This window comes from Natator depressus, chromosome 8 (assembly GCF_965152275.1).
Source record: "Natator depressus isolate rNatDep1 chromosome 8, rNatDep2.hap1, whole genome shotgun sequence".
Classification (NCBI taxonomy): domain Eukaryota; kingdom Metazoa; phylum Chordata; order Testudines; family Cheloniidae; genus Natator; species Natator depressus.
Window position 1 is genome coordinate 60,294,434 of NC_134241.1, and position 24,263 is coordinate 60,318,696.

At 40.4% G+C, this 24,263-nt stretch overlaps 2 protein-coding genes across 6 annotated transcripts in view; one reads left to right on the top strand and one right to left on the bottom strand.

Annotated features, from left to right (window-relative positions):
• Positions 1–11,227, top strand: part of RO60 (Ro60, Y RNA binding protein) — a 35,005-nt gene extending 23,778 nt beyond the window's left edge. For all 3 annotated transcript variants that reach the window (XM_074961157.1, XM_074961156.1, XM_074961158.1), the window contains exon 9: positions 12–11,227. In XM_074961157.1, coding sequence (XP_074817258.1) covers positions 12–164 — 153 coding nt within the window. In that variant the 3' untranslated portion in view covers positions 165–11,227. The remainder of the gene's footprint in view (positions 1–11) is intronic.
• Positions 11,228–17,478: 6,251 nt separating this feature from the next.
• Positions 17,479–23,901, bottom strand: GLRX2 (glutaredoxin 2). 3 transcript variants are annotated; one of them, XM_074962203.1, is made up of 4 exons: positions 22,848–22,975; positions 22,342–22,405; positions 19,383–19,559; positions 17,479–18,684 (listed from the first exon to the last, which is right to left on the bottom strand). In XM_074962203.1, exons 2-4 carry the CDS (start codon positions 22,402–22,404, stop codon positions 18,538–18,540), a joined length of 387 nt encoding a protein of 128 aa, XP_074818304.1. In that variant the 5' UTR covers position 22,405; positions 22,848–22,975; the 3' UTR covers positions 17,479–18,537. The 3 variants fall into 3 exon arrangements, with proteins under 3 accessions (XP_074818304.1, XP_074818303.1, XP_074818302.1); XM_074962202.1 differs by lacking the exon at positions 22,848–22,975 and adding an exon at positions 23,808–23,901 and having other exon boundaries at positions 17,480–18,684; XM_074962201.1 differs by lacking the exon at positions 22,848–22,975 and adding an exon at positions 23,469–23,558 and having other exon boundaries at positions 17,480–18,684.
• Positions 23,902–24,263: the final 362 nt, after the last annotated feature.

The window sequence follows — 24,263 nt, forward strand, 5'->3', positions numbered from 1 at the left end:
CCTATTTCTAGAAAATGGGTATTCCATCTAAACTGATCGTTTGTGGAATGACATCAAATGGCTTTACCATAGCAGACCCAGATGATAGAGGCATGTTGGATATATGTGGCTTTGACACAGGAGCTCTCGATGTCATTCGCAACTTCACTTTGGATTTGATTTAATCTGTTAGCACTTGTTATTCACAGTGGGTCCGTTGCTGGCAAGAGACTCTGCCCTGAGAACTCCCAGCCAAATGTACTGTACTAAAATATGGCACATGATGCACATATCAAAATGATACCTTTTTGTAAAGGGAAAAGCAGATGAGAAATTACTTTTTTTTTTTTTCTGTTGCACGTAGTTTAAAAATAACAATGGGAAAGCCTGCTAAACGTAGCTACACAGTTTGATTTAATTTCATTTATAATAATTGAACAATACTAAGGTTTTCTGTCACTGTACAATGCCTTTGTCTTCAATAATAAATTGATGAGTTACTTCTGGTATTGGGAGTCTGGGCAGGAAAGGGAAATGGTATTATTGTTTTTAAATAATGTCAATTTAACAGCAGTTTACTCACGGTTTTTGGGTTGTTTTTTTTAATATTTGTATTTGCGAAGAATAAGATTCAACCTTTTCCATTGTTCAGTTTCAAATCTATAAAAAAGAAATTATTTTCTGGAGTGCACTAGACCGTGTAACTGTGATGGAGTGTAAAAGTTACTTGTCAAATTTTATACTGACAAAGTAAAAGTGGAAATATGTGATTAAATTGTGATAATCAGACTTTTTCTGAACAGATTACTATCTGGATCTTCTAAAATAAAATATGTAACTTTTTTGGTAAATTGAAAGGCATTTTTTGTAAATTGCAATTTCTGCAGACCATTGTAGAATTTGTATGCTTTGTAAGAAATCTCTACAAACTTTTTTTGGCAAAAGAAAGGATCCCTGAAGTCATAAAATGAAGTCCCATCCTCCAAAGTAATAGCTTGCTGAGGTTTCAACTGCTTTTTCGATGAGGAACATTAACAGATACATCTGAATTAGTGTGACTCTTAAGTTTTGATCATCATAACCAGAAAAAAATTAGCTGTTAATTTCTGTATTATCTGCTCATTCTTTTGAAGAAATCTTACCATCCAAAAAAGCAGAGCACTTCTTAGCATTTGTTTTAAAAAGAAATTCAATCAGTAATCTGTTTTCAAAACTACTTCTACTTTGTAGTGACATTCTTACAGTGATCTTTCTGCATTATACAGCTGCCCCCTTCACACTCAAAATCTTACTTGTTTAGCAATGTTTTGGAAATGAGAGTTTTAATCTTCTGTATGACAATAAAGAAAGAAGAGGACAAAAGGCATAGGGGAGAAAGTTGTGTCTACAGATAACTTCTTGACTCTGTTTTCGAGCAGGAATTAATAGTAATGTGTTTTTTCTATCTATCCATCAAAAGGTCTCTTCAGAAGTCACAGATTAAGAACACAAGTTTTATCTTTAAGGTTTTTAAGTAATACTTTACATCTTTCCCTAAATTGTATGCATGTGGCTATCAGTGTCCTGCTAGCTGTGGTTATTTTAAAAGATTAATTTGGTATTTGTTTGAAAAAGATTGTAGTTATAAAATAAGCTAATTATAGTAAATAATACATCACACTTCTGTTGCTATGCTGAAAATATCCTTTGAGATGTAAAGCAGGTGTTCACATTTGAACAATGTATAAACTCTTGATATCTCCTTATTCAATATGTTTAAAGTATAAAGAAAATAAGTGCAAAGTTAGTGTTTGTAGGATGGAGATTTTAGACTCTGACAATATTTAAAATATAGATGGGTGATTGCATGCCTCAGGCTTACTGCCTCAATTTGTCAGACTAATGTTCAAGGTGTCATACTACCCATTTATGCCCTACTTCAAGGATTAATTAGAACAGTGAAGAGTCCCACTCTGTCATGAATTTTACATGGACAGCATTTGAGCTGTTTTTAAAATTGTCTTTTGAAGAACTGGTGGTAATGGAGTAGTGGCTTTCAGTCAAAGTGAATGGAACTTCTTTCAGTTAATAGTTGGTAAGTGACAGTGCAGTAGTAGAATAAAGTTTTCAAAATGCGGGGCTACTAACAGTTTTTTCAGGTGACAACATCCAGAAGCAACTCCATTGCTTTCTTTGTAAAAGGAATTTCAAGAGGCAGGTCCCCCATCTTATTTTTCTCCTTGTAATCTATCCTTTTGGAGTGAGAGATTCCCTGACAAAAGAGGTACAGAGAACGTGGGGAATGCACTCACTTGATCAAGACATGTTGTTAGTTATTTCAAATAAAGGCACTGGTGGGTTTTGTTTTTTTCTTTTTAAATATAGTAATATTTTCTAAATCAAACAATAGTTGAATATTTAATAAAAATGTTTACTCCTGAGCCAGAGAAGTTAATGAAAACTGGGTAGGTGTTGTAAGTAGTTTATTATTGGGAAGTAATAAGAGTCTAGCGTTTTAGTATAAATATTACATGGATTGGAAAATTAGGAAGCTGTGTACTTAGAAAATATGAAATGACCTTATGCAATTCTTGCACAAACGTATGATAATTAAAAGGATTTGATAGGACTAATGACCGTACTAACAGATTAATAGTGGAAAATTACACTAATACTGAATCATTGAAATAAGCCCAGCTGAAAACCTAAATCCTTGAACTAGATAAACAGAGTAAAGGTAAACATTCAGTACAGTCTACAGGACATTAAGTACATCTGTTAGAGTTGTGTACCACTTCTAGTCATATCCTCTCCATTATTGAAAAGATGGAGTACAGAATATGCTCCTAAGTACTTACCTTACTCTCTACCGAAAGATACTAATAGGGTACAATTTTACATTCTGACTGGTTTTGTTTGTACTGATAGGACTATATTGTACCCTATGTGGTCTGTCCCCCCCAAATGTTCCCATTAGTGGATGAATAGGGTTTGTGCCTTCCTTCCATGGAAGTGGTAGAGAGAGGAGTCCTTTTCCCCAATAGCAGATTGCTTGAGATCCGCAAAGGCCTTACTTCTGGCAGGAGTCGGGAGGCAAAACAGAGGGGCTGCTGTCGCCTGCAAGCCTCCCCTTGAAGGTTTCTAGAGTACAGAGAGGGAGAGCTGGAAGTTTAACACTGACAAGGTCAGTATTAGCGTACATGCTAAAGTCCCACAAGTCTGGAAGACGTATTTCCACTCACATTCTCTTTTTGCATATGGTTCTGAACCCTAAGGTTGGGAGCATAGAGCATAACATATGCATAGAGCATAACCTGATTGCTATGGTTGTTTCCTTCTTTAGTCTTAAATCCAGTAACCAAACAGTTTCTAGTCTGCAGAATGAATAGGTCAAGATAATTTGTAAATTGCAGTGTTGATGTGTGTGTGTTTGGGGGGGGGGGGGTGAGAACTAGTCTAATAGTTACAGTAACATTAAAAAAAAACATTAAAATGTGTGAATTAAAGGCATAATTGCTAAACTTTATTCAGAATTAAATTATTTATGGTAAATATACTGTATTACCTTTTCACCAAAGAGGAGAGATGACCTTATCATGTTAATGTTATTGTTTGCATTGGTGGAACACTTTGTATTTTACCTAGAGCCAAATGGAAACAATAAAGTATAATTGTGCACTGAGATTTATTACAGAAAGGAGAAATTTAAGAGCTAGTTTGAAATTAAGTTCAGTTCTTCAAAGCGAATATTTCCAAATGTTTGCAGTGGGCAAAAGTCCAGTTAGGGGTGTGATTTGATTTCCTGATACCTACCTGAATAAAGAGGCTTTCAAATCAATTTCCATTTCACTAGGAACCCACATGCTGGATTTTCATTAGAGTTATTGATAGCTACAGAATACGTATGTGGGTTGTTTAAAGAATGAAAAACACTTAGTAATAGCCGGGTTTGTAATATATAGTGCTGCTGTGCAAGAGGCTAATGGAGTTTGGAAGCATTTCAAAAAAATGTAACATTATCCTAACACCTGAGAATAACACCTAACTATTGTGTATATTTAAGGATGTAATGGTGACAGGCTTGTGCTTTGAGAAAGAAGGGGGGGGGCGGGTTTGAGAACTGGAAGCATAATATGTAAGTAAAACTCAGAAAGGGTGATCAAGTGCTCATTGATTTTATATGCCAAGAGCTTGCCTCAAAGAAGTGAGAGGATACTTTTTTGATCAGAGCAGTGACAACGGAGGCCAAACTATAAACCCATTGCTAGAAGAATATGTATGTGGATTTAGGACTTCAAAAAAACAACTACCTGATTTACGATCCCAATTTGGGTAGCTCTTTAAAAAGACAATTGGGGGCAGGGGGAAAGTGTTTCCTGAAAACACTTAGGCCATGTCCACACTTACCCGTAGATTGGCTCTGCTGCAATCAATGCAGCAGTGTCGATTTAGCGGACTGTTGAAGACCCACTAAATCGATCGCAGAGCATTCCCCAGTTGATTCTGGTACTCCAGCTCCCCAGTTGCCGGGAGAGAGAGGGAAGTTGCCGGGAGAGCTTCTCCTGTCGATCCAGCACGGTGTAGATGCCGGGGTAAGTTGACTTAAGCTACGTCGACATCAGTTATGTTATTCACATAACTGAACTAGCGTAACTTGGGTCGACTTGCCGCAGTAGTCTAGACCAGCCCTTAAATTCCCTCTCCCTTTTTACCTCATTTATTTACATTTTAGTGTATTTATATATATGTTATATATATATCAAACAATTTAAAATAACTAAATATAAAATATAGAAAAGTTAATTAAAATGGAACTTAACAGGTTGTCAAGAATTGGGTTTTACACTGAGAAATTTGGACTTAGAATAAAGAAGGAGAATTTGAGATCCATTTGTATTTTTTAAATACAGGAAAGAGTGTCATTTACCCACAATCCTAAAAATGGAAACGATAATCTAAAAATAAGTCTACTCAGCTTCCAAATGTCATGGGGCCAGTTTGATAAAACAGCAGTAAAGTAACTGGCCATAAAACCACTCTGTGCTTAAAACACGTATTATGTCTGTCTACAAGCTAACTGACTTAATTATATAATTATGACATAATCAGTAATAAGAAGCAACATTTTTATACTCCTTTAAGCCCCTAAAAGTGTGTCCTTAAAAAGCTATACAGCACAAACCTTATATTATTCTTGGTTTAAAATGTATGTAAATTAATCTAGACTTTTTCTTTTTAACCTATGTTTGATCTACAAAGGCACCTTCTTCCGCTAATCATTGTTATCCATTGCAAAAACACTGCACTTCTTAATCATGTAGCTAGTTGGCTGCCTGCCCCAAGCTGGGGCATTAGTTGTGCCAGTTCTATCTATTGTCCTTGCCCCGTTTTGTTCTGCCACTGATACTGGGGTTTTTTTTTCTCTTCCCCATCTCTGTTCTGGTCTTTAATCTTTACTTCTATTTAACTTCACAATTTGCCACGTGCTTCTGATCTCATTCTGCACTATAGTAAGATTGTTGTTGGTTTGTAAAGTTGATGAGCATGCTGTATTTCCTCATTAATAACAACTATCACCAGAGCATTCCATTTATTTACAGTTTTTTGCCTTAAATGTTTTAAAACTTAAATAATTTTCATTTCTTTAGCATACAAATTGTAGGAAAAGTTATTTGTAACCAACTAGATCAGATTTTTCATAAATTATAAAGCCAGAAGGGGCACCATTGGGATCGTCTAGTCTGATTTGTAAAATACAGGAAATATATCATTGCACATAAAATCTGCTTCTTCGAGTGCTTGCTAATGTCCATTCCAATGTAGGTGGGCGCGCGTCGCATACACTGTCACTGGAAAGGTTTTTCCTCAGAGGTATCCGTTGTGTTGGCTCTGGTGCCCCCTAGAGTTGTGCCCTCGTGGCAGGGTATATAGGACACCTCCCAACCCACTGCCCCTTCAGTTCCTTCTTACTGCCTGTGACAGTCTCTGGAACATCTCTGGTCTCTTGCAAGTGCTTCGTCTCAGTGGACTTTTTCTATAAAATAGTTGTAAATAGCTACTGTTAGTGGTTAATTAGGACTTAGAAGCAGTATAGTTATTAAATGTTTCCCGCTTAGTGGAGTTAGGCCGCCTGGGCCCAAGTGGGCTGCCTCAGTCCCAGGGGTTCAATCAGTGAGCGGCGCGCCACAAACCGATGCCAGTTAGTGACCCACACAGCAGTTGTCTGAGGTGTCTGGGGGATGCGGGAGCAATGCAGAATCTTCAGGAGCTTCAAGCCCAGGACAAAAAAGGACAGGGACAACAGACTTAAGTTCCTCCTCATGGGGGCAGTGCTTTGTCCCCCCTCAGCGCCAATTCAGGTGGAATTGGCACCAAGTACTTGGATGTTGATAAGGAGTGCCTTTGCCCCTCTGAGGGAGGCGGGGTGCCGTTCCCTTTTCCCGGCACCAAGAAAGGACTCCGCACCGGTGACCCAGGACTCCCAGCACCGCCATGTGTCCCTGATGGAAATCAAGTAAACACTGGCAACAGAGTCCTGGCACCACTCACTGTCACTGGTGCCAAAGAAGAAACAAAAGAAGGTGGACCGGGGGTGCTCTCCAACCCCAAGTTCCACGAGTAATAGGGATGCTGTGAGGGTGCGACCTGTGCCAGGCCACTCTGAGGCACCGATGGCGCATGCGACACCGTCGACTCCGGCCCTGTAAAGTTTGTTGTTGAGTCCAGTGCCAGTGGACTCCCTTCCCAGGGAAAGCTACTGCAGCACAACAGCCCTGGCTCTACCATCTATGCCAGAATTTTTTGAGGCAGCAAGAGTCCTTTCTCTCCTGATGCCGCCTTCCCCAGCTATCCAGGAACCGTTGGTGGCAGCTCCAGCACTGAGGACCCAAGGCAGGCGCCAGCGAAGGGCAAGCTGGCAATGATGGCATGGCACCGGTCCCCTCCATCGCAGCACCGCTTTCTAGTACTGGTCGGCACCACCTTGGTCTCCAAGAAGCAAATCTTCCAACTCTGATTTGGAAGCAGAGTCCAATGCTTTGCGCAGGAGCAGACATCGCTCAGCTCAGCGACACCTGGAGGCAGACATGGGCCAGGGCATGATGCTGGCTGCATGGCCACGAACGCAATGGCAGCTTGCCACTGCTTCCAGACTTGATCTCCCAAGATCACGGTCTCCTACATCACCCAAACCTCAAATCCCACTACCTCATGGCTTGGAAGCTCCAGTTTGCAAGGTGTTCTTGAGGTGTAGGAAGCCTTCTACTAGGGCCACATACCTGGAAAAGTGGAAGCGGTTATCGGTCTGGTCGACGCAGAAAAGTGTTTTGCCTACGGAATTATCACTGTCCTTCATCCTGGACTACCTGCTCCACTTAAAGCAGGAATGTCTGATGGTGTCATCGATAAGGGTTCATCTGCCCACGATCTTTGTGTTTCACCCCGGGTGAATGGCCAATCGGTCTTCTCCAAAGCAATCTGTGGCTATTTCTTTAAAGGTCTGGAACGACTGTATCCACACATACGACAGCCCCTGCCTCCTTGGGACATCAACTTGGTGCTGTCGAGGCTGATCAGACCTACATTTGAGCTGCTGGCGATGTTCTCCCTGCTTTACCTGTCTTAGAAGGTGGCCTTCCTAGTCACCATTACTTCTGCCAGAAGGGTCTCTGAGATCTGAACGCTTACCTCAGAATCACCATATATGGTCTCCTTCAAGGACAAGGTACTGCTGTGGCCACACCCATCTTTCCTGCCAAAGGTGGTCTTGCAATTTCATAGTAATCAGGATATCATTCTGCCAGTCTTCTATCTGAAGACACACGCTAATAGGGAAAAACAGAGACTACACTTGCTGGATGTGAAGCGTGCACCAGGTTTTTACAGAGAGGACCAAACCCTTTAGAAAGTCCACCCAGCTGTTAATAGCTATCACGGACAAAATGAAAAGCTGAGCAATCTCTGCCCAAAGAATCTTATCATGGATCACCTGTATCCACACATATGACCTAGCAAAGGTCCCAGTTCCTAGGTTGACAGCCCACTCTACAAGAGCTCAAGCATCATGGATAGCGTTTGTGTGGCACAAGTGTCAATCCAGGATATCTGTAGAGTGGCAACATGGTTGTCGATGCATCCGATGAAGTGAGCTGTAGCTCACGAAAGCTTATGCTCAAATAAATTGGTTAGTCTCTAAGGTGCCACAAGTACTCCTTTTCTTTTTGCGAATACAGACTAACACTGCTGCTACTCTGAAACATGTTCATGACACGCTATCCTATCACTTAACAAGCTAGAGATGACTCAGACTTCAGCTGAGCAGCGCTACAATCAGCGTGCCAATGAACTCCAAACCTTCCACCTGCACAACTGTTTCAGAGTCACCTACATCGGAATGGACATGAGCAAGCACTTGAAGAAGAAAAACAGTTACTAACCGTCCGTAACTGTTGTTGTTTGAGATATGTTGCTAATGTCCATTCCAAAATCTGCCCGCCTTACCCCTCTATCGGAGTTAGCTGACAAAAAGGAAATTAGGGGTCGGCAGGATGCTATATACTGCACCATCAGGGTGTGACTCCAGTGGGCACCAGAGCCTACCCGACCGATACCACTGAGGGAAAAGCTTTCCGATGATGGTGCATGCAGCATGTGCACACCTACATTGGAATGGACATGAGCAACACATTTCTAAGAACAATTATGGAAGGTTAGTAACAGGTTTTTATTTTTTTTCTTATTTTTTCTTTTTGGAAAATAATTCTCGAAGATAATCCAACACCTACCCTATGATGATTTAATAGACTTTATTTTTAGAAAATTATCATTTTAAATTAGCTTGTACAATTTTAAAGTCTCTATATAGTTTGTATAGTGATCATGCTCTCTATTCTTTTAAAAATATATTGAGTTTATATTATTTCCATAATAAAGGGACCTATTAAATTAATATTCTGGATAGATAGGCAGCTTTGCAACATTACTGCAATTTTCTTGTGTCTAGAATGTAAGCAGAAATTTGAGAAAGGAGATTGATTCTTTATCACGTATAGGCTTTAAATTAATTTGACAATATTTCAGCATTTTTACAGGTTTATGCTAGCTATTTTCAAAGGTTTTATAGAGACATATGTACAGTCAATACATGGTTTGAACAGACTTATTCTTGTAATAGGCAGAAGTTTTTACATGTTTTTACCGTACAATAAGATTGCATAGCATACAGCATTACTGAAAATATTGTCTGAGTGAGGAATATGGGGAGAAAGGTAAGTCAGTAAGATGGTATATGTGCTGCTTGTCATACCTAAAATTGCAGTTAAGTTTAACAAATCTCAGCAGGAGGTATGATGCCTGTAAGTGTGTGTGTGTGTGTGTGTTACATGTGGCTTTATAGTTTCTAATATTGTGACATTTTTCCTTCAGATATTTCTGCATTTTGAATTTAAATTTAAATAAACATATGGTAACACTTAAAGGTAAGAACATGTAAAAATGATTATTTGACAAATAATGAATAGAAATAATAATAAATGGTACAACTAATAAATGTTACCAGCTTCTTAATAGTTGAGCTCAACAGGTAACAAATAAAATGACTATTCTACTACGCTTTCATTTTAAAGTACGGTACTGAAATAATTGTTTTAAAAGTCACTTTCTTATGCAGTAGTTTTGCACGTGGGGTGTATTCAAATGTCTATAGGCATACTTAACTGATTTACAGTAAATTCCCTCCCCCAATTTATTACACATTTTAGCAATGCAGAGTTTGGTCTGGGTGAGAAACCTTGATTCTGTTCGATTCAAACATCATGATCAACATAACTGAGTTCCTATTGCAGAATCCTTTTTTATTGGTGATGTATGTGTTTAACTCTCAGCTCCCCAGATTGAATTTGCAGGCTAGCAATTAGAAAAACAATGTGTAATTGTAAGCTATACAGTTTTGATCTGAAGTCATCGATAAACAATAAACGTGGAACACTCTCTCCCTCCCCATAATGCAGATTTTAGAGTCCTGTTTTAGAGTAGAAACCTCACTTTAAAATATATATATATATATATGGCTTTGTGCTACTTTCTATAGAATAAAACTAAATTCATTTGAGAAAAGATCTTTGGAAGGAAGAGCCTTAATTTGGTAAATAATGACAACATTAACCATTTGAGTACCTTAACACATTCATCTTTATTTAGTAAATGGGCACTCATTAGTATCTATAGGCACTCAGTGTGTTTCCTGAACTATTAGTGGAATTTTGCCTTAAACAATTCCCTCAGATTACTAGAGCATAGAACTCAAAGGGTTAGTATTTTAGAAAGATTTTTAAAAATTTACAGGTAACAAAATGAAAAGTAAGGTTGTGAGAAAATTCCTTTGCATGCTATTATTTTTTTACACTCTGGGAAGATTTACTAGTCTTCATCTGAGGTCTTGTTTTTAATTAACAGACCTAAGTAATCTACATAGAGGGAAAAAAAGAAGAAAAATCTTTGTTACCAGTATTTGTACAAAATAGTTTTTATTTAGTACAAAATTAGTGAGAGAGGTATACATTTGTGTGTTTAATTTGATGGATATGTCCTTGTAAATCAAAACTTACCAGGACAGTGAAGAATTTAGTAAAATGTAGTAAACTTTGCAATAATAAGAATAAAATATATATCCAGGATCAGTGTGTTTATTAACTCTTTATATACGTTAAAGATGCACTATGCCTTTCAGAAACTGTGGAGAGGGCATATTATTTAAACTGAAAAATTAATTGCAACCTAAAAAGTTCAGGCCGATAAAGTGTATTGTGAGAATAAGTATGCAGGTCTTAAATTACATCGGGTCTCTTTCTAATCATATTCTCTGCTCTCAAGAGATATTTGATGCTACATCTCTTTGGGAAGGAACTGTCTCCTACTGTGAATTTGTACAGTACAGTCTGGGGCCACAATCCTAAGTGAGACCTCTGGGCACCACTTTAATACAAATAATGACTAATAATAATTAATCAGCCATAAGCCTTTTTTATTGTGAATAGTGCACCTTTAACAGTGTAATGGTCCATTTTGAGGAAGAAAAGGATATGCTTTCCTGTTTGCATATTAACAACATTTCTCAAATACTGCAGGGTCTTGCTGTTACCAATATCCTGGCCTTAGATGTACATTATATTGAAATTATTATTTTTAGACATTTACTTGCAAGTGAAATAATGCTAATAAACTGCATTATGACTGTAGAATTTGGTACGAGTACTAAATAAACTCTATGAATAGCAGACTATATTTTGTTTGGTTATTTATTTTCATATGGTGGTGAAGTCATATTAAACAAATCCATGGCTGTGCATTTTGGTGTGAGCAAAAATCTGCCTAGATCCTGAAACCGTAATCTTGATTTTATATTTGGAAAATGGTGTGTCGTTTGCTCAGCCAGGGCTGGAAAAACAGATCCTTTATAGTACAGACTGGAGAGACAGAGAGGTATCAATAACTTGCCCAGCACACATGCCCTCTAATTTCATAAAAATGTATATTCCATCTTCTCAAGGCCTTGGATTTACATCTTGTGGCCCAGATAATGGAGGAGGAGGATACAGAAAAATGAGGCAGGAAGGCAAAACCCAAGTCTCCTTTAACTCAGAAGTAGCAACTAAGTTAGCAGCCTCATACTCACCTATCTCCTATAAACAGAGGACTTAAACAGCCCTTTCCTAGTCTTGTAAGGTTTTTTGAGACTGGTAGCAATTCATTGGAACTTCTTTCCTGGAAGACAATTACAGATATAAGCACCCTATTAGGGGAAGTTGGTTGCAGATGGAAGACCTTTGTGGAGAGCCCTCCATAAATTTGAATAAGCAACCACATTTCTTGAGGGTTATATGAGCCCCCAAACCTTTAGAAGATAATCATATTAAAACAACCTGAAATGGAACAGAATGTGCACACAACCCTCTTAACAGGCCCCAGACTGGCTTCTCTGAAGAATGGTCTCTAGGAAAACATTTAAAATCTTGACCACTATGATGTATCAAGTTTGACACATCCAGTCAACATGAACAAAATCCAACTTGAACAATGTGAACAACTGCTCACTTCTTCTGAGACACAGATTTTAAGGGGAAGTTCATATCAGTGATTTAGGGTAACATTTCTGACCAGAATGTTGTCATTTTTAAAATTTATTTTAACACATTTACAAACCAGGAACTTCACTACTAACGTTAAACTTTAAAGAAATCGGAGCATTTGGAAATATGAAAATTCAGTTAAGGCACACAGAACACATTAATTCAATACCCATAAAAACACCTGCCTCCCATCTTTTTGGTTGACGTGTGAAATGTGCAATACAGAATATTAGTTATAGAACTTGCTTAATAATTACATGCTTCCAGCATGAAGTGCAATGCTTTGTCCCCCACTTAAGTTTTCTAAAAGAGTTAGTAACTTGACTGCCATATAGGGATATTGTGAGGCTATATCACTAGCATTTATACACCACTTTGAAATCCTTCATTGGAAGCCACTGCCAAGCTTCCATTGACAGTAGTCTCCCCATACTTAAGCAAGTAATTCACTTTTGATCTCAACTTCAGTCATAGCATATCTATCCCAAATTTCTGAAGCAGAGTTTATGGATGGAAATTTCAAGTTAATCAGTCATGACCTTTAAGATGGGATTTAAAGATTTCAATTTTTTTGAAATTGCCCCAGATAAACCACAACAAGTTAGCCTACCAACTCCAAATTTGTTTCACTAGTTTTGAGTGAAATTATTTAGGGCTTGTCTATATGGGGAATTTGCCTGGGATAGCTATTCTGCAACAGCCATTCTGGAATAGTGCCTCATGTGGACACTTCTGGAATAAAGGCTAGTCAACATGGGCAGTTATTCCAAAATAGCTATTCCTGATCAACTCTACACGTGAACACCCTTGTTCCACATTAGCTTGAAGCGTTGGATTAGTTCCATTGGAACTGTTTCATAAATTTCTTACCCTTTCTATTCCCAAGCCCAAGGGAGGTAGAGGTACCAGTTAATGATACCTACCTCCCACAGGACAAGTAAGGGTCTATCCAGGTCTGAGGAGAAGGAAGGAGAGCCACAAGGGGCAGGACCACCAGGGTTGTGTGCTAGCCCCTCTACATAAGAATACAAGAATAGCCATTAAGAGTCAGACCAATGGTCCATCTATCCCAGTATCCCGATAGTGGCCAATGCCAGATGCCTCAAAGGGAATGAACAGGGAATCATTGGGTGATCCATCTCATCATCCAGTCCCAGCATGTGGCAGTCAGAAACTTAGGGACACCAAGAGCATAGAGTTGCATCACTCACCATCTTGGCTAATAGCTATTGCTTGACCTATCCTTCATGAACCTATCTAAGTCTGTTTTGAATCCAGGTGTAGTTTTCATCTTCACAACATCCTCTGGCAACAAGTTCCACAGGTTCACTATATGTTGCATGAAGAAGTACTTCCCTTTGTTTGTTTTAAACCTGTTGCCTATTAATTTCATTGTGTGACACCTAGTTCTTGTGTTATGTGAAGGGATAAATAACACTTTCACTTTCTCCACACCATTCATGATTTTATAGACCTCCATCATATCCCCCCTCCATCGTCTCTTTTCCAAGCTGAGTAGTCCTAGTCCTTTTAATCTTTCCTCATGTGGAAGCTGTTCCATACCCTTAATAATTTTTGTTGCCCTTCTCTGTACTTTGTTCATTTCCAATATACCTTTTTAGAGATGGGGCGACCAAAATGGCACAGTATTCAAGGTTTGGGCGTACCATGGATTTATAGAGTGGCATTATGATATTTGTCTTATTATCTGTCCCTTTCCTGATATTCTATTAGCTCTTTTAACTGCAGCTGCCTATGGAGCAGATTTTTTCTGAGAGCTATCCACGACTCCAAGATCTTTCTTGAGGGATAACAGCTAATTTAGACTCCCATCATTTTGAATGTATAGTAGGGATTATGTTTTTTAATATGCATTACTTTGCATTTATCAATACAAAATTTCATCTCCTATTTTGTTCCCCAGTCAGCCAGTGTTATGAAACCCTTGTAACTCTTTGCCGTCTACTTTGGACTTAACGTTCTTGAGTAATTTTGTATCATCTGCAAACTTTGCCACCTCCTTGTTTACCCCTTTTTCCAGAACATTTATGAACATGTTCAATAGCACTGGTTCCAGTATAGATCCCTGAGGCGGGGGGATAGTTATTTATCTCTTTCCATTCTGAAAACTGATCATTTATTCCTATCCTTTGTTTTCTGTCTTTTTAACCAGTTACTGATCCATGAGGATCTTCCCTCTTATCCCATGACTGCTTAAGAGCCTTTGGTGAGGGACATTGTTAAAGGCTTTCTGAAAAACTAAGTACACTATATCCACTGGATTCCCCCTTGTCCACATGTTTGTTGACCCCACCCCTTCAAAGAATTCTAATAGATTGTTGAGGCATGATTTCCCTTTACAAAAGCCATGCTGACTCTTCCCCAAAAATCATGTTCATCTACGTGTCTGGTAATTTTGTTCTTTACTAATACTATAGATTCAATGAATTTGCCTGGTACTGAAACTGGCTTACTGGCCTGTAATTGCCAAGATTGCCTCTGGAGCCTTTTTTATAAATTGGCATAATATTAGCTATCTTCCAGTCATCTGGTACAGAAGCTGATTTAAGTGATAGCTTACATACCACAATTAGTAGTTCTGCAATTTCGTATTTGAGTTCCTTCAGAACTCTTGGGTGAATATCATCTGGTCTTGGTGACTTATTTCTGTTTATCAATTTGTTCCAAAACCTCATCCATTGACACCTCAATATAGGACAGTTCCTCAGATTTGTCACTTTAAAATAATGACTCAGGTGTGGGAAGTCTCCCTCCCATCTTGGGCAGTGAAGACCAATGCAAAAAATTCATTTAGCTTCTCCACAATGGCCTTTTCTTTCTTGAGTGCTGCTTTAGCACCTTGATTGTCCAGTGGCCCCACTCATTGTTTGACAGGCTTCCTGCTTCTGATGCCCTTAAAAAAGATGGTGTTAGTTTTTGAGTCTTTTGCTAGTTGCTCTTCAAATTCAGAGAGAACATAAGACTGACCAGGAGTGATGTTCCTGCTCAGACAGCTGCAAGAACCTCACCACATGCTACAGGCAGTTGGAGATCTCAGGAGAAGCCTTAGCAGTACCAGAAGCTCTGTGGAGGACTGGAGAATTGATGCAAATGAAATAATGCCGGCTTTGTGAGGTACATCTTAGGTACAGGGTTTAGTAAGTTGTATGTGGCCTCCTTTTGATTTGCAGAGCTTAACTAAACATCTAGGTAAGGTGGATACGTATCAACAAACTGGAAGAGAGGGAAAACTTGAAAATAGAATTTTTGATTTAAAACACTGAAAAGTTGGGGGGTTTTAAAAATAGAAATGCATTTAACATACATACTTTTCCCTCTTCCCATAGACAACCTTAATCATGATCTGTAAAGAATAATAAATTGGTCTTGGGTTCTTTTTATGATGTATAAAGGCAGGATTTTGTCATCAAAATTTTGCTTGACTTAGTTTAGCTTTAGTCATTCAGGGTGGGTCTATCCTCATAGAATGTGTGGTGATTTGAAGAACACATGAAACATGAGATTGAGACTGGAAGTGGAGCATTTAAGAGGGGAAGGGATTTTGTGTCTGTTCAGAACTTTTGTTAAACCCTATTTAATTCCAATGCTTAATTGACAGAAAAAAGGATGTCTTGGTTAAAAAATCTGACATAGCCTTCAATTAAAGGCCTCCTGAAGTGCTAGGGAAAGCTTGTGGGGGGTCAGAGCATCAATACTGTTTTACAACAAAGCCAAGGAAAACTAAACTTGATACACCTAATTTTTTTTTAACTTTTTACAAGGCATCCTTTATGTTTAACAGCTCCTCCGTCCCATGCCAATTTAGCACCAAGCTTTAAGATAGCGAGCAGCTATAAGACTGATATCTATGTAACAAGGCACATATGCATGATAGTAGTAACCAAGGGAGGTTTTTTTTTAAAAAAATGCTCTTCTCTGCAACAGCTGTGCAGTTTTATACTAAGATGAAGCTTTAAGAGTATCTCATGCTGTGTCTACTACGCTGCTGCAATGTAACTGCTGGTGTATAAGATGCAGGATGAGTCTGTCACACTACAGCAGGGAAATGTTCAGAACCATACAGTTGAGGGGGAAGTGGGCTGACAAATGGAGAACTGAAAGGGAAAGGAATGAAGCATGGCAAAAATATGGCAATTTACTCTAATTAGCTGTTACACAGTGCTTGTTACCCAGAGATCTCAAAGCACCTTACAGAGGAAAGATAACTGTCCCCGTTTTACAGATGAGTTGAGAGGTGAAGTGATTTGCCCCATGTCACATACTTAAGTGGCCCAGCCAAAAATAAAGCAAGGGTGAGTCCCAGTTCACTGTCTTATCCCCGTGACTACATTATGACCAGCTGTTCAACTCAGAAAATTCCTTTGACCACCTATCTGCCCTGTTTTAATTAATTGTGTTAACAGTATAACATCTTATACTGTTCTAGCTATTAGTACAGAATTTGCAATGTTTGACCTATAATATTGTGCATAGGGACTACATAGCTTCCCAGGCTGTTTTTATTATTCATATGTCTGAAAGCCTCTCCTCTGCAAGTAACTTCTGTGCCATAACAAAACTTAGGTGAGCCATGCATTTACCTGATTAGTGTGCACTGTTAAACTGCAGGAGCTCTGACAACCCAATGGTGGTGCCTTTACCACGCGTTAGTAGTATTAACACTAGTTAAATTACTGTATTTGTATTACTCCAACAGTTCCCTGCCAAAACTTAACTCATGACTTAAAATCTACTTGCAACTGATAAGTGAGGCTTTTCCTGGCACTTGAAGAGGCCTAAACCATCTGTTTTCAGTTTTGTTTTTTTTTAAGTTTCTAGCCCATATGATTGTGCGGTGAATTTGAATAAACTGAAGCAATGTTGTCTTCCTGACTAAAGACAGATTGTTTCAGTCCCCTGGGACTGCTCAAAGCTCTTCCAAGCAGCAAAGAAAGTATTAGCTTTCTCCACAGAATGTGATGCGGGAGTGGAGGAAATGACAAAAAAGTGAATTTCACACTACTGCTGGAAAAGCTCGGGGTAGCACATGTGGCACCTGAGCTGTTGTCTCAGAACCAGAGGTAGACTTCCCCAATCTTGCATGCTGACTTTTAAGTAGTAAGTAAATAGCTGTGAGATATGTCAGGGCCTGAAAAGTTAGGTGGAAAGCACAGCCGGGGGGGAAAAAAACCCGCTTATTTCAAAGTTACACAAAGGAACTGTGGGTCAGTATGTAACTTATATTTTTAAAAGTACATATGTATTGCATACAGACAATTGAACACAAATGGACATATAACATCATTTCTATATAAAATCTACTTACTATAGTTATATGTAACATTACAGTGCCTGAACGATTAGACAAAGCTTTGTTTACCTTATATATTTGTATATAGTCAGATTCGCTTTTACCATGTATGTTGGACCTTCACCACATTTAAAAAAAACAGGGAATAATTGTAAAACTACTAAAATTGGCAGGGGAGTTCGCAGCAGATGTAGTAACTACATTAATGAAACAGAACAGACTGGTTGTTAAGTGTCTCAAAGTGATTAGAACTTAACATTATGCTTAAAAAAATAAGTTTCCAACTGTTACTTGAGAGTATATACAGAACCGTAAGAAAAACTCAACTACTGTAGCTTACCATGATACTGTCTTTAATAACAGAGCATTTACATTTGCAGAAATGTAATTAAAATCTCAGTAACTGCAGACTTCATATAAACAAACATTAACTGGTTCTTTTTAGTGTCTTCCGTGTACGTAATTGGACAAAGAAGAATCAATCTTTAGCACTGACTTGATTTTACAGAAAACACTAAATTGCACTGTCATCTTTTGTTCCAACACAATTACAGTAAAATTAGCTAGAAAGTTTAGCAAACCAACTCACATTACAATCAATAGGATACTACAGTGTCTTGAAGGTGATAAGCAGTGCAAGTTTTCACTAGTTGTGTTTGTCACCTATTTCACAGAACCTCGTGTAGCACTTTTTAACATATTTAAAACATGTCCTTTATGTCTCCAAAGCACTGTAACAAAAATATTAGCTAATCCACACAAAAGCTCTGTGAGGTAGGTAATTGTTTTTACTTCCATTTTATGAACGGTGAAGCTGAGGCAGGGAGGGTTTAAGTATTGCCCAAGGCCGTAATGTCTGTGTTAGATAAATGATTTCAAATTGACGATTTACTCGCTCCAAACCCTAGTTAGGTTAGTAGACCATGCTGCACACATAGGCCTGCTGCACACATAGGCCTACATTTTCAAGTTTGGGTGCTTAACAACTGGCACCTAAATTCAGAGTTAGGCCCCCAAATAAATGGCCTAATTTTAGACCTTGAGGGTTCTCAGCACCTCTGAAAGTCAGGCCATTTATTTAGAAGCCTAAAGATGGATTTTAGGTATCCAACATCTAGATTAGGGGCACTTTCGTAACTAAGGCTATGGTAGGCCACATGGCAGATCAGAATTTTTCGCTCTTCTCATTTGACATTGATGAACTAATGGAAGCAGCTTGCCTTGCTGGTGAAGCCTTTGAGTATCCGTAGCACCTCCGATAAAAGCCCCATTAATAAACACTCTTGGAACCTGTTAAGTATATGAAAATTACATTCGTTATTTTGTTGGAGGGAGGATAAAAACCAAGTGTGGTCATGCATGCTGCCGCAGTGCCACATAAACTTAGCAAGTATGTAAAAGCTTAGCATTCCTATTTGATGCACCATATTAGTGGACAGTCTTACATTTCCATAATAACTTTCTATAAAAGAGGTCCTGAGATGCTTTACATTAAACAGAGGCATCACTGCACCTTCTCCTTAAAAGTAAGATATATCATTTGCACATGGGTTTAGAACATGCAGTGAAAAAACACTTGATTCAAATGAAGTTACAGGGACTTGTTACAAAGACAGAATGTAATTCCCAAAGTTGCTAGGATACTGGGGCTAACACTTTTACCCAAGCAAAAAGTGTTCCTGATGAATTTCAGTTTTGTGTCTTTGATGTGACCTTTGTTTAAAATCTCATCTGAAAGACAGCAGGATGAGCAGTACAGTAAGTATCATAACTTTGGAGTGGTATGTCAGTACCATGAGGAATGTGAGATACCTTACAGAATCTTTACTACAGCTTCCTGAAGCACCTTGTGTGTTACTTAGTAGCTCATATATAAGGTTCAATGCAGCGAGCACACAAGATCTGATGAGGTCACAGTTGGTGGGCTATTGCTTCAGTGAATTAGCCCCCATCTATTTTAGTTACTACAGTTGAAAAGATGTACTCACTGTCCTGCCGCCAGTCATTTGATGAAGAATGTCTTGAAACTGGCTTCCATTTTCATACATGTCTAGTTCTATTGCTGTATAATTTACATTCATATCCTGGAACAGTTTCTTTGCCATTTTGCAGTAGGTGCACGTTGTTTTAGAGAAAATCACTACACAGTTGTCCGAAATGGTTTCCTGTATTTTTTTTTTTTAAAAAAAGGTTGAGTCAATGTATTCTGCACATGGGTACTAATTAACTTAATTAATTTATCACATTCTTACAGATAAAGACTTTGACAAAAGCAATATGTTTTATCTTTTCATTATGGTAACAACTACCAAAAGTTGTAAGTAGGTGTTTCCAGTGGGGTCCCACAAGGATTAGTTCTTGACCCTATTCTCTACGTAAAAGAATAAATGGACACAAATCAGATGTCAAGAATTATAACATTCATAAGCCAGTCGGAGAACACTTCAATCTCTCTGGTCACGCAATCAGAGACATGAAGGTCGCTATCTTACAACAAAAAAACTTCAAATCCAGAGTCCAGCGAGAAACTGCTGAATTGGAATTCATTTGCAAATTGGATACTATTAATTTAGGCTTAAATAGAGACTGGGAGTGGCTAAGTCATTATGCAAGGTAGCCTATTTCCCCTTGTTTTTTCCTACCCCCCCCCCCCCGGCCTTCTGGTTAAACTTGGATTTATGCTGGAAGTGGCCCACCTTGATTGTCATGCACATTGTGGGGAGAGTGGTCAGTTTGGATGAGCTATTGCCAGCAGGAGAGTGAGTTTGTGTGGGGGGGGTGAGAAAACCTCTATTTGTGCTGGAAATGGCCCACCTTGATTTTCATGCACGTTGTAAGGAGAGTGGTCACTTTGGATAGGTTATTACCAGCAGGAGAGTGAGTTTGTGTGTGTGGCTTTTGGAGGGGGGTGAGGGGGTGAGAGAACGTGGATTTCTGCAGGAAATGGCCCACCTTGATTATCATACACATTGTGAAGAGAGTGGTCACTTTGGATGGGCTATTTCCAGCAAGAGAGTGAGTTTGTGTGGGGGGGGGCGGAGGGTGAGAAAACCTGGATTTGTGCTGGAAATGGCCCATCTTGATGATCACTTTAGATAAGCTATTACCAGCAGGAGAGTGGGGTGGGAGGAGGTATTGTTTCATGGTGTCTGTGTATATAATAATGTCTTCTGCAATTTCCACAGTATGCATCCGATGAAGTGAGCTGTAGCTCACGAAAGCTCATGCTCAAATAAATTGGTTAGTCTCTAAGGTGCCACAAGTACTCCTTTTCTTTTTGCGAATACAGACTAACACGGCTGTTACTCTGAAACCTGACCCTATGTTATTTAACATTTTTTATCAATGAGCTGGAAGAAAACAAAATATCATTACTAATTAAGCTTGCAAGAGCCACAAAGATTGGGGAAGTGGTAAATAATGAAGAGGATAGATCACTGTTAAAGAGCTATCATGATCACTCTGTAAGCTGGGCATAAGCAAACAATGTGTGTTTTGAAATGGCCAAATGTGAAGTTCATATCTAGAAAAAAGAATGTAGGCTGTACTTACAGTACGGGGGAGTCTATCCTGGGAAGAGGAGAGTCTGAAAAGGATTGGGGGTGGTGGATAATCCGCTCAACTCAGGCTCCTAGTGAGACACTGGGGCCAAAAGGGCTAATACAATTCTTGGATGTATAATCAGAGGAATAGTGAATATGAGTAGAGGTGTTATTTTACCTCTGTGAGGCATACATTTTTAACAGCGAGGGTAATTAACCACTGGAACAATTTACCAAGGGCTGTGGTAGTTTCTCCATCACTGGATACCCTTCTAAAAGTTCAAACAAGAATTTAATTCAGGGATATTTTATGGCCTGTGTTATGTAGGAGATTGTTCTAACTGTTCACAATGGCTCCTTCTGGCCTTATAACCCATGAAGCAGGGCAAGAAGACTAGCACAAAGAGCTGGAGGGGAAACTAGGACTGGTGAGACAAGGAGAGTAGAATTTGGATGAGAAGCCTGAGGAGTGGAGACTGGGTAGGTGAGGAGAAAGGGCGAGGGATGAGAAGCCAGGAGCGTGGAAGAGAGAGGACTGGCACAGGGACAAATTGTAGAAGATGGGTGAGAAAGGGCCCCTACTTGAGGGGGGTAATGGGCAGAAGAGTCTGGGACCACTAAAGTGCATTCTCCTCCAAAAGACACTCAACAGTTAGAGGGGCAGGCTACCTTAATTCTGATGTTTCCTGACTTGAGTTCTTGATTTTGCAACCTTAATAATGTATTTTTAACATAATGTGCATGTGTAATTTTATATTGTTTGAGTGATAAAATGCAAGGGTGGTCCGAGGAAGACACCTCCAAAGAGATTTTAAGACAGACCATACACAAGGTATGACAAACCCCCAGGAACAGAACACTGTAGGGGTCTGGCATGACAGCATGGACCCTTCCAAGTATCCCCAAAAATATAACAGAGCTGTGGGTAAGATGGCTGTGATAAGTCACCTAAAGGTAAAAACGATGCAGGTCTGATAGGCTGTGTAGTCAAAAGATGAATGTGGAAAAAAGGATAAAGTTCTTTCCAGAAATGTAAGGCTATTACTTTACTGGAGCTAAACCCGAGATATTTTCTAGCTCTCATTGCTTAATTAATTGGTTTAACGGGGTTTAGCCCTCCCCTGACATCATCATTCAATAATGACACCAGTGCTGAACTTAACTGATTTAAACGGGACACTGAAAATATAAGGGTCTGCCCACATGGATTAGATTGCAGAACTGGAGTTCAAAAGCATAATACATTATTAACTGGACTAAGTTTACAGATCAGATTCTATAGACCTATGTCATAAAAAAACAATCCTTGTACTGATTAGAAAAAAAAAGTTAGTAAATTACCATCCATTTTTCAAAGGCTAGAAATAATAATTCTTTCTGAATAATAAATGACCCCTTTATTTACCTGGATCTTGTTCACAGTAGCAGCATTAGACAATCCCATTGAAGTAGATGGATTATTTCCCATACTAAAACCAAAAATGTTAGAGTATAAAACCTCTTTTTGAAAAACTCTCATTTTTATGGTTCTCAGGTTATTTTAAATATGATACTAAGGATTTCTGTCAAAACAACTTCACTACCCTCAACCCATTATATGTTGGTTTCTTTAAACTCTAATTACTAAGGTCTAGTTCAAGACTGAAAGTTCTTGGAGGCAAGAACTGTCCATTTTTACATATCGGCAAAGTGCCCAGAACAGAGACAGCTTGACTCAGTCTATCATACATCAGAAACCCACTGGTTTCCCAAGATCTTGTCTCTGCAGGGTTTGGCATTGCACGGCAGCCATTAGTTTGAAGTGAATTACAGAAACATTCCTTTTTAAAATGCCACCTAACGAAGGGATTATCTACATTAGAATGTTTTGCTTATTTAATTATGCTGGTGTAATTAAAGCGGCAAACCCACCCTAGCCAGGATGCAGTTGCAGTGGTCCAAAGGTACCTGCACTGGTAGAGCTTATTCTGGTTTGCGTGCTAGGGATTAGAGCGGTGTAACTTTATCCTTAACACACCAACACCACTCAATCTCCCTCCCCCAGTTTACTATACCAGTGTAACTCTCCTAGTCCTAGAGGAGACCAGACCGGTACTGGTATGCCCGGGGGGCGGGGGGCTGTCCCCCATTTGCCTTGGGCTCGGCTGTTTTATCTGCTCAGATGTGGCGGAGCTGCCGAGAGCCGTGGGGCAGGCAGACCCCGTGGGGGGGTCGGCAGCCGGCGGACCAGCTGCTGGCAGGCTCAGCCGGCCTGGCTCGCTCGCTGCCGGGCTAGGAGTGCCCAGCACCAGGGGAGCGGATCCTGAGCGCGGCTCAGCACCAGCGCACGGCCTGCCCTGCCCCGATGGGCGGCGAGGCTGGGCGCGGGCCGCACCCCCTGCTCGGCGGCGACCCCACGGGGTCGGTGACAGTGGGGCAGTCCGCAGCGGGCACGGTGCAAGCGGGCGACCGCACGGGGGGGCGGGGCAGAACCGCCCTTCCCCGGGGAGTCAGGTGGGTGCGAGGCCGAGGCCCCGACCCCGCCGCACGGACCTGAGCCGGCTGCCGGCGGCGCGCAGGGCTCCCCACAAGGCCATGAGCTCGCCGGGCCGGGGGAGGAGTCCGGCCGCCTCCCGCGCGAGCTGGGCTGCCCGCCGCGCTGCCTGCCCGCGTCTCGCGCGACCCCCAGTCCCCGCGGCAGGCGCAGCGTCCCTCGCGGCTGCCGCCCTCCCCGGAGCCCAGGGACCGCCCCGCCCGCTGCAGCCCCGATCCCACAGCGCTGGCCCGGGAGAGCAGTCCCTGCGCCGCTCCTGGCAGCCCTTTGTTGGGCTCCCCCAACCTCCTTCATCCACAACCCGCCCCCCAACATGTCCCTCTCCCTGGCCATGGTACCTCAGCCGCCTTCTGCTACTGCATTAAGCGACGGGAGGCACATCTGTCAGCCCGTGGTTGCGCGCTCCTGTACCCTAGGGGAGAGGTGGGCACAGTGCAGTGGCTTGTTTTGGGAGGGGTTAGTTAGGTGTTAACCCACATTCTTATGTATTGGTGTCAGAGAAGGCAAGGTCAGAGAAACGCCTTGGCCCAGGGAGCAGAAGGTGGCGAGGTTTGTGATGGTTCTTGGGGGAGTTAATTCCACTGTCTTAGGGTTGGTTTCACTACACAGCGAGGTCCACATAAGGCAGCTTACCTCGACCTAGTTATGTCTACATGACAGCCTTGCTCCCGCTGATGTAAGTGCCTACTACACCAACATCATAAATCCACTGCCACCAGAGGCATTAGGCTTATGTCTGTGTAGTTAGGTGTATCACTGCAGACACTGCATCCCTTTCATTGGCTGTTGGCTGT

Bases quoted from the DNA above. Each gene is read 5' to 3' on its own strand.
- GLRX2 (XM_074962201.1), bottom strand. From the start codon at position 23,512: ATGGCCTTGTGGGGAGCCCTGCGCGCCGCCGGCAGCCGGCTCAG. The intron at 22,406-23,468 runs GTCCGTGCGGCG...TTTTGGTTTTAG, and splicing joins GCCGCCGGCAGCCGGCTCAG to TATGGGAAATAATCCATCTA. The intron at 19,560-22,341 runs GTAAATAAAGGG...AAAAAAATACAG, and splicing joins CTACTGTGAACAAGATCCAG to GAAACCATTTCGGACAACTG.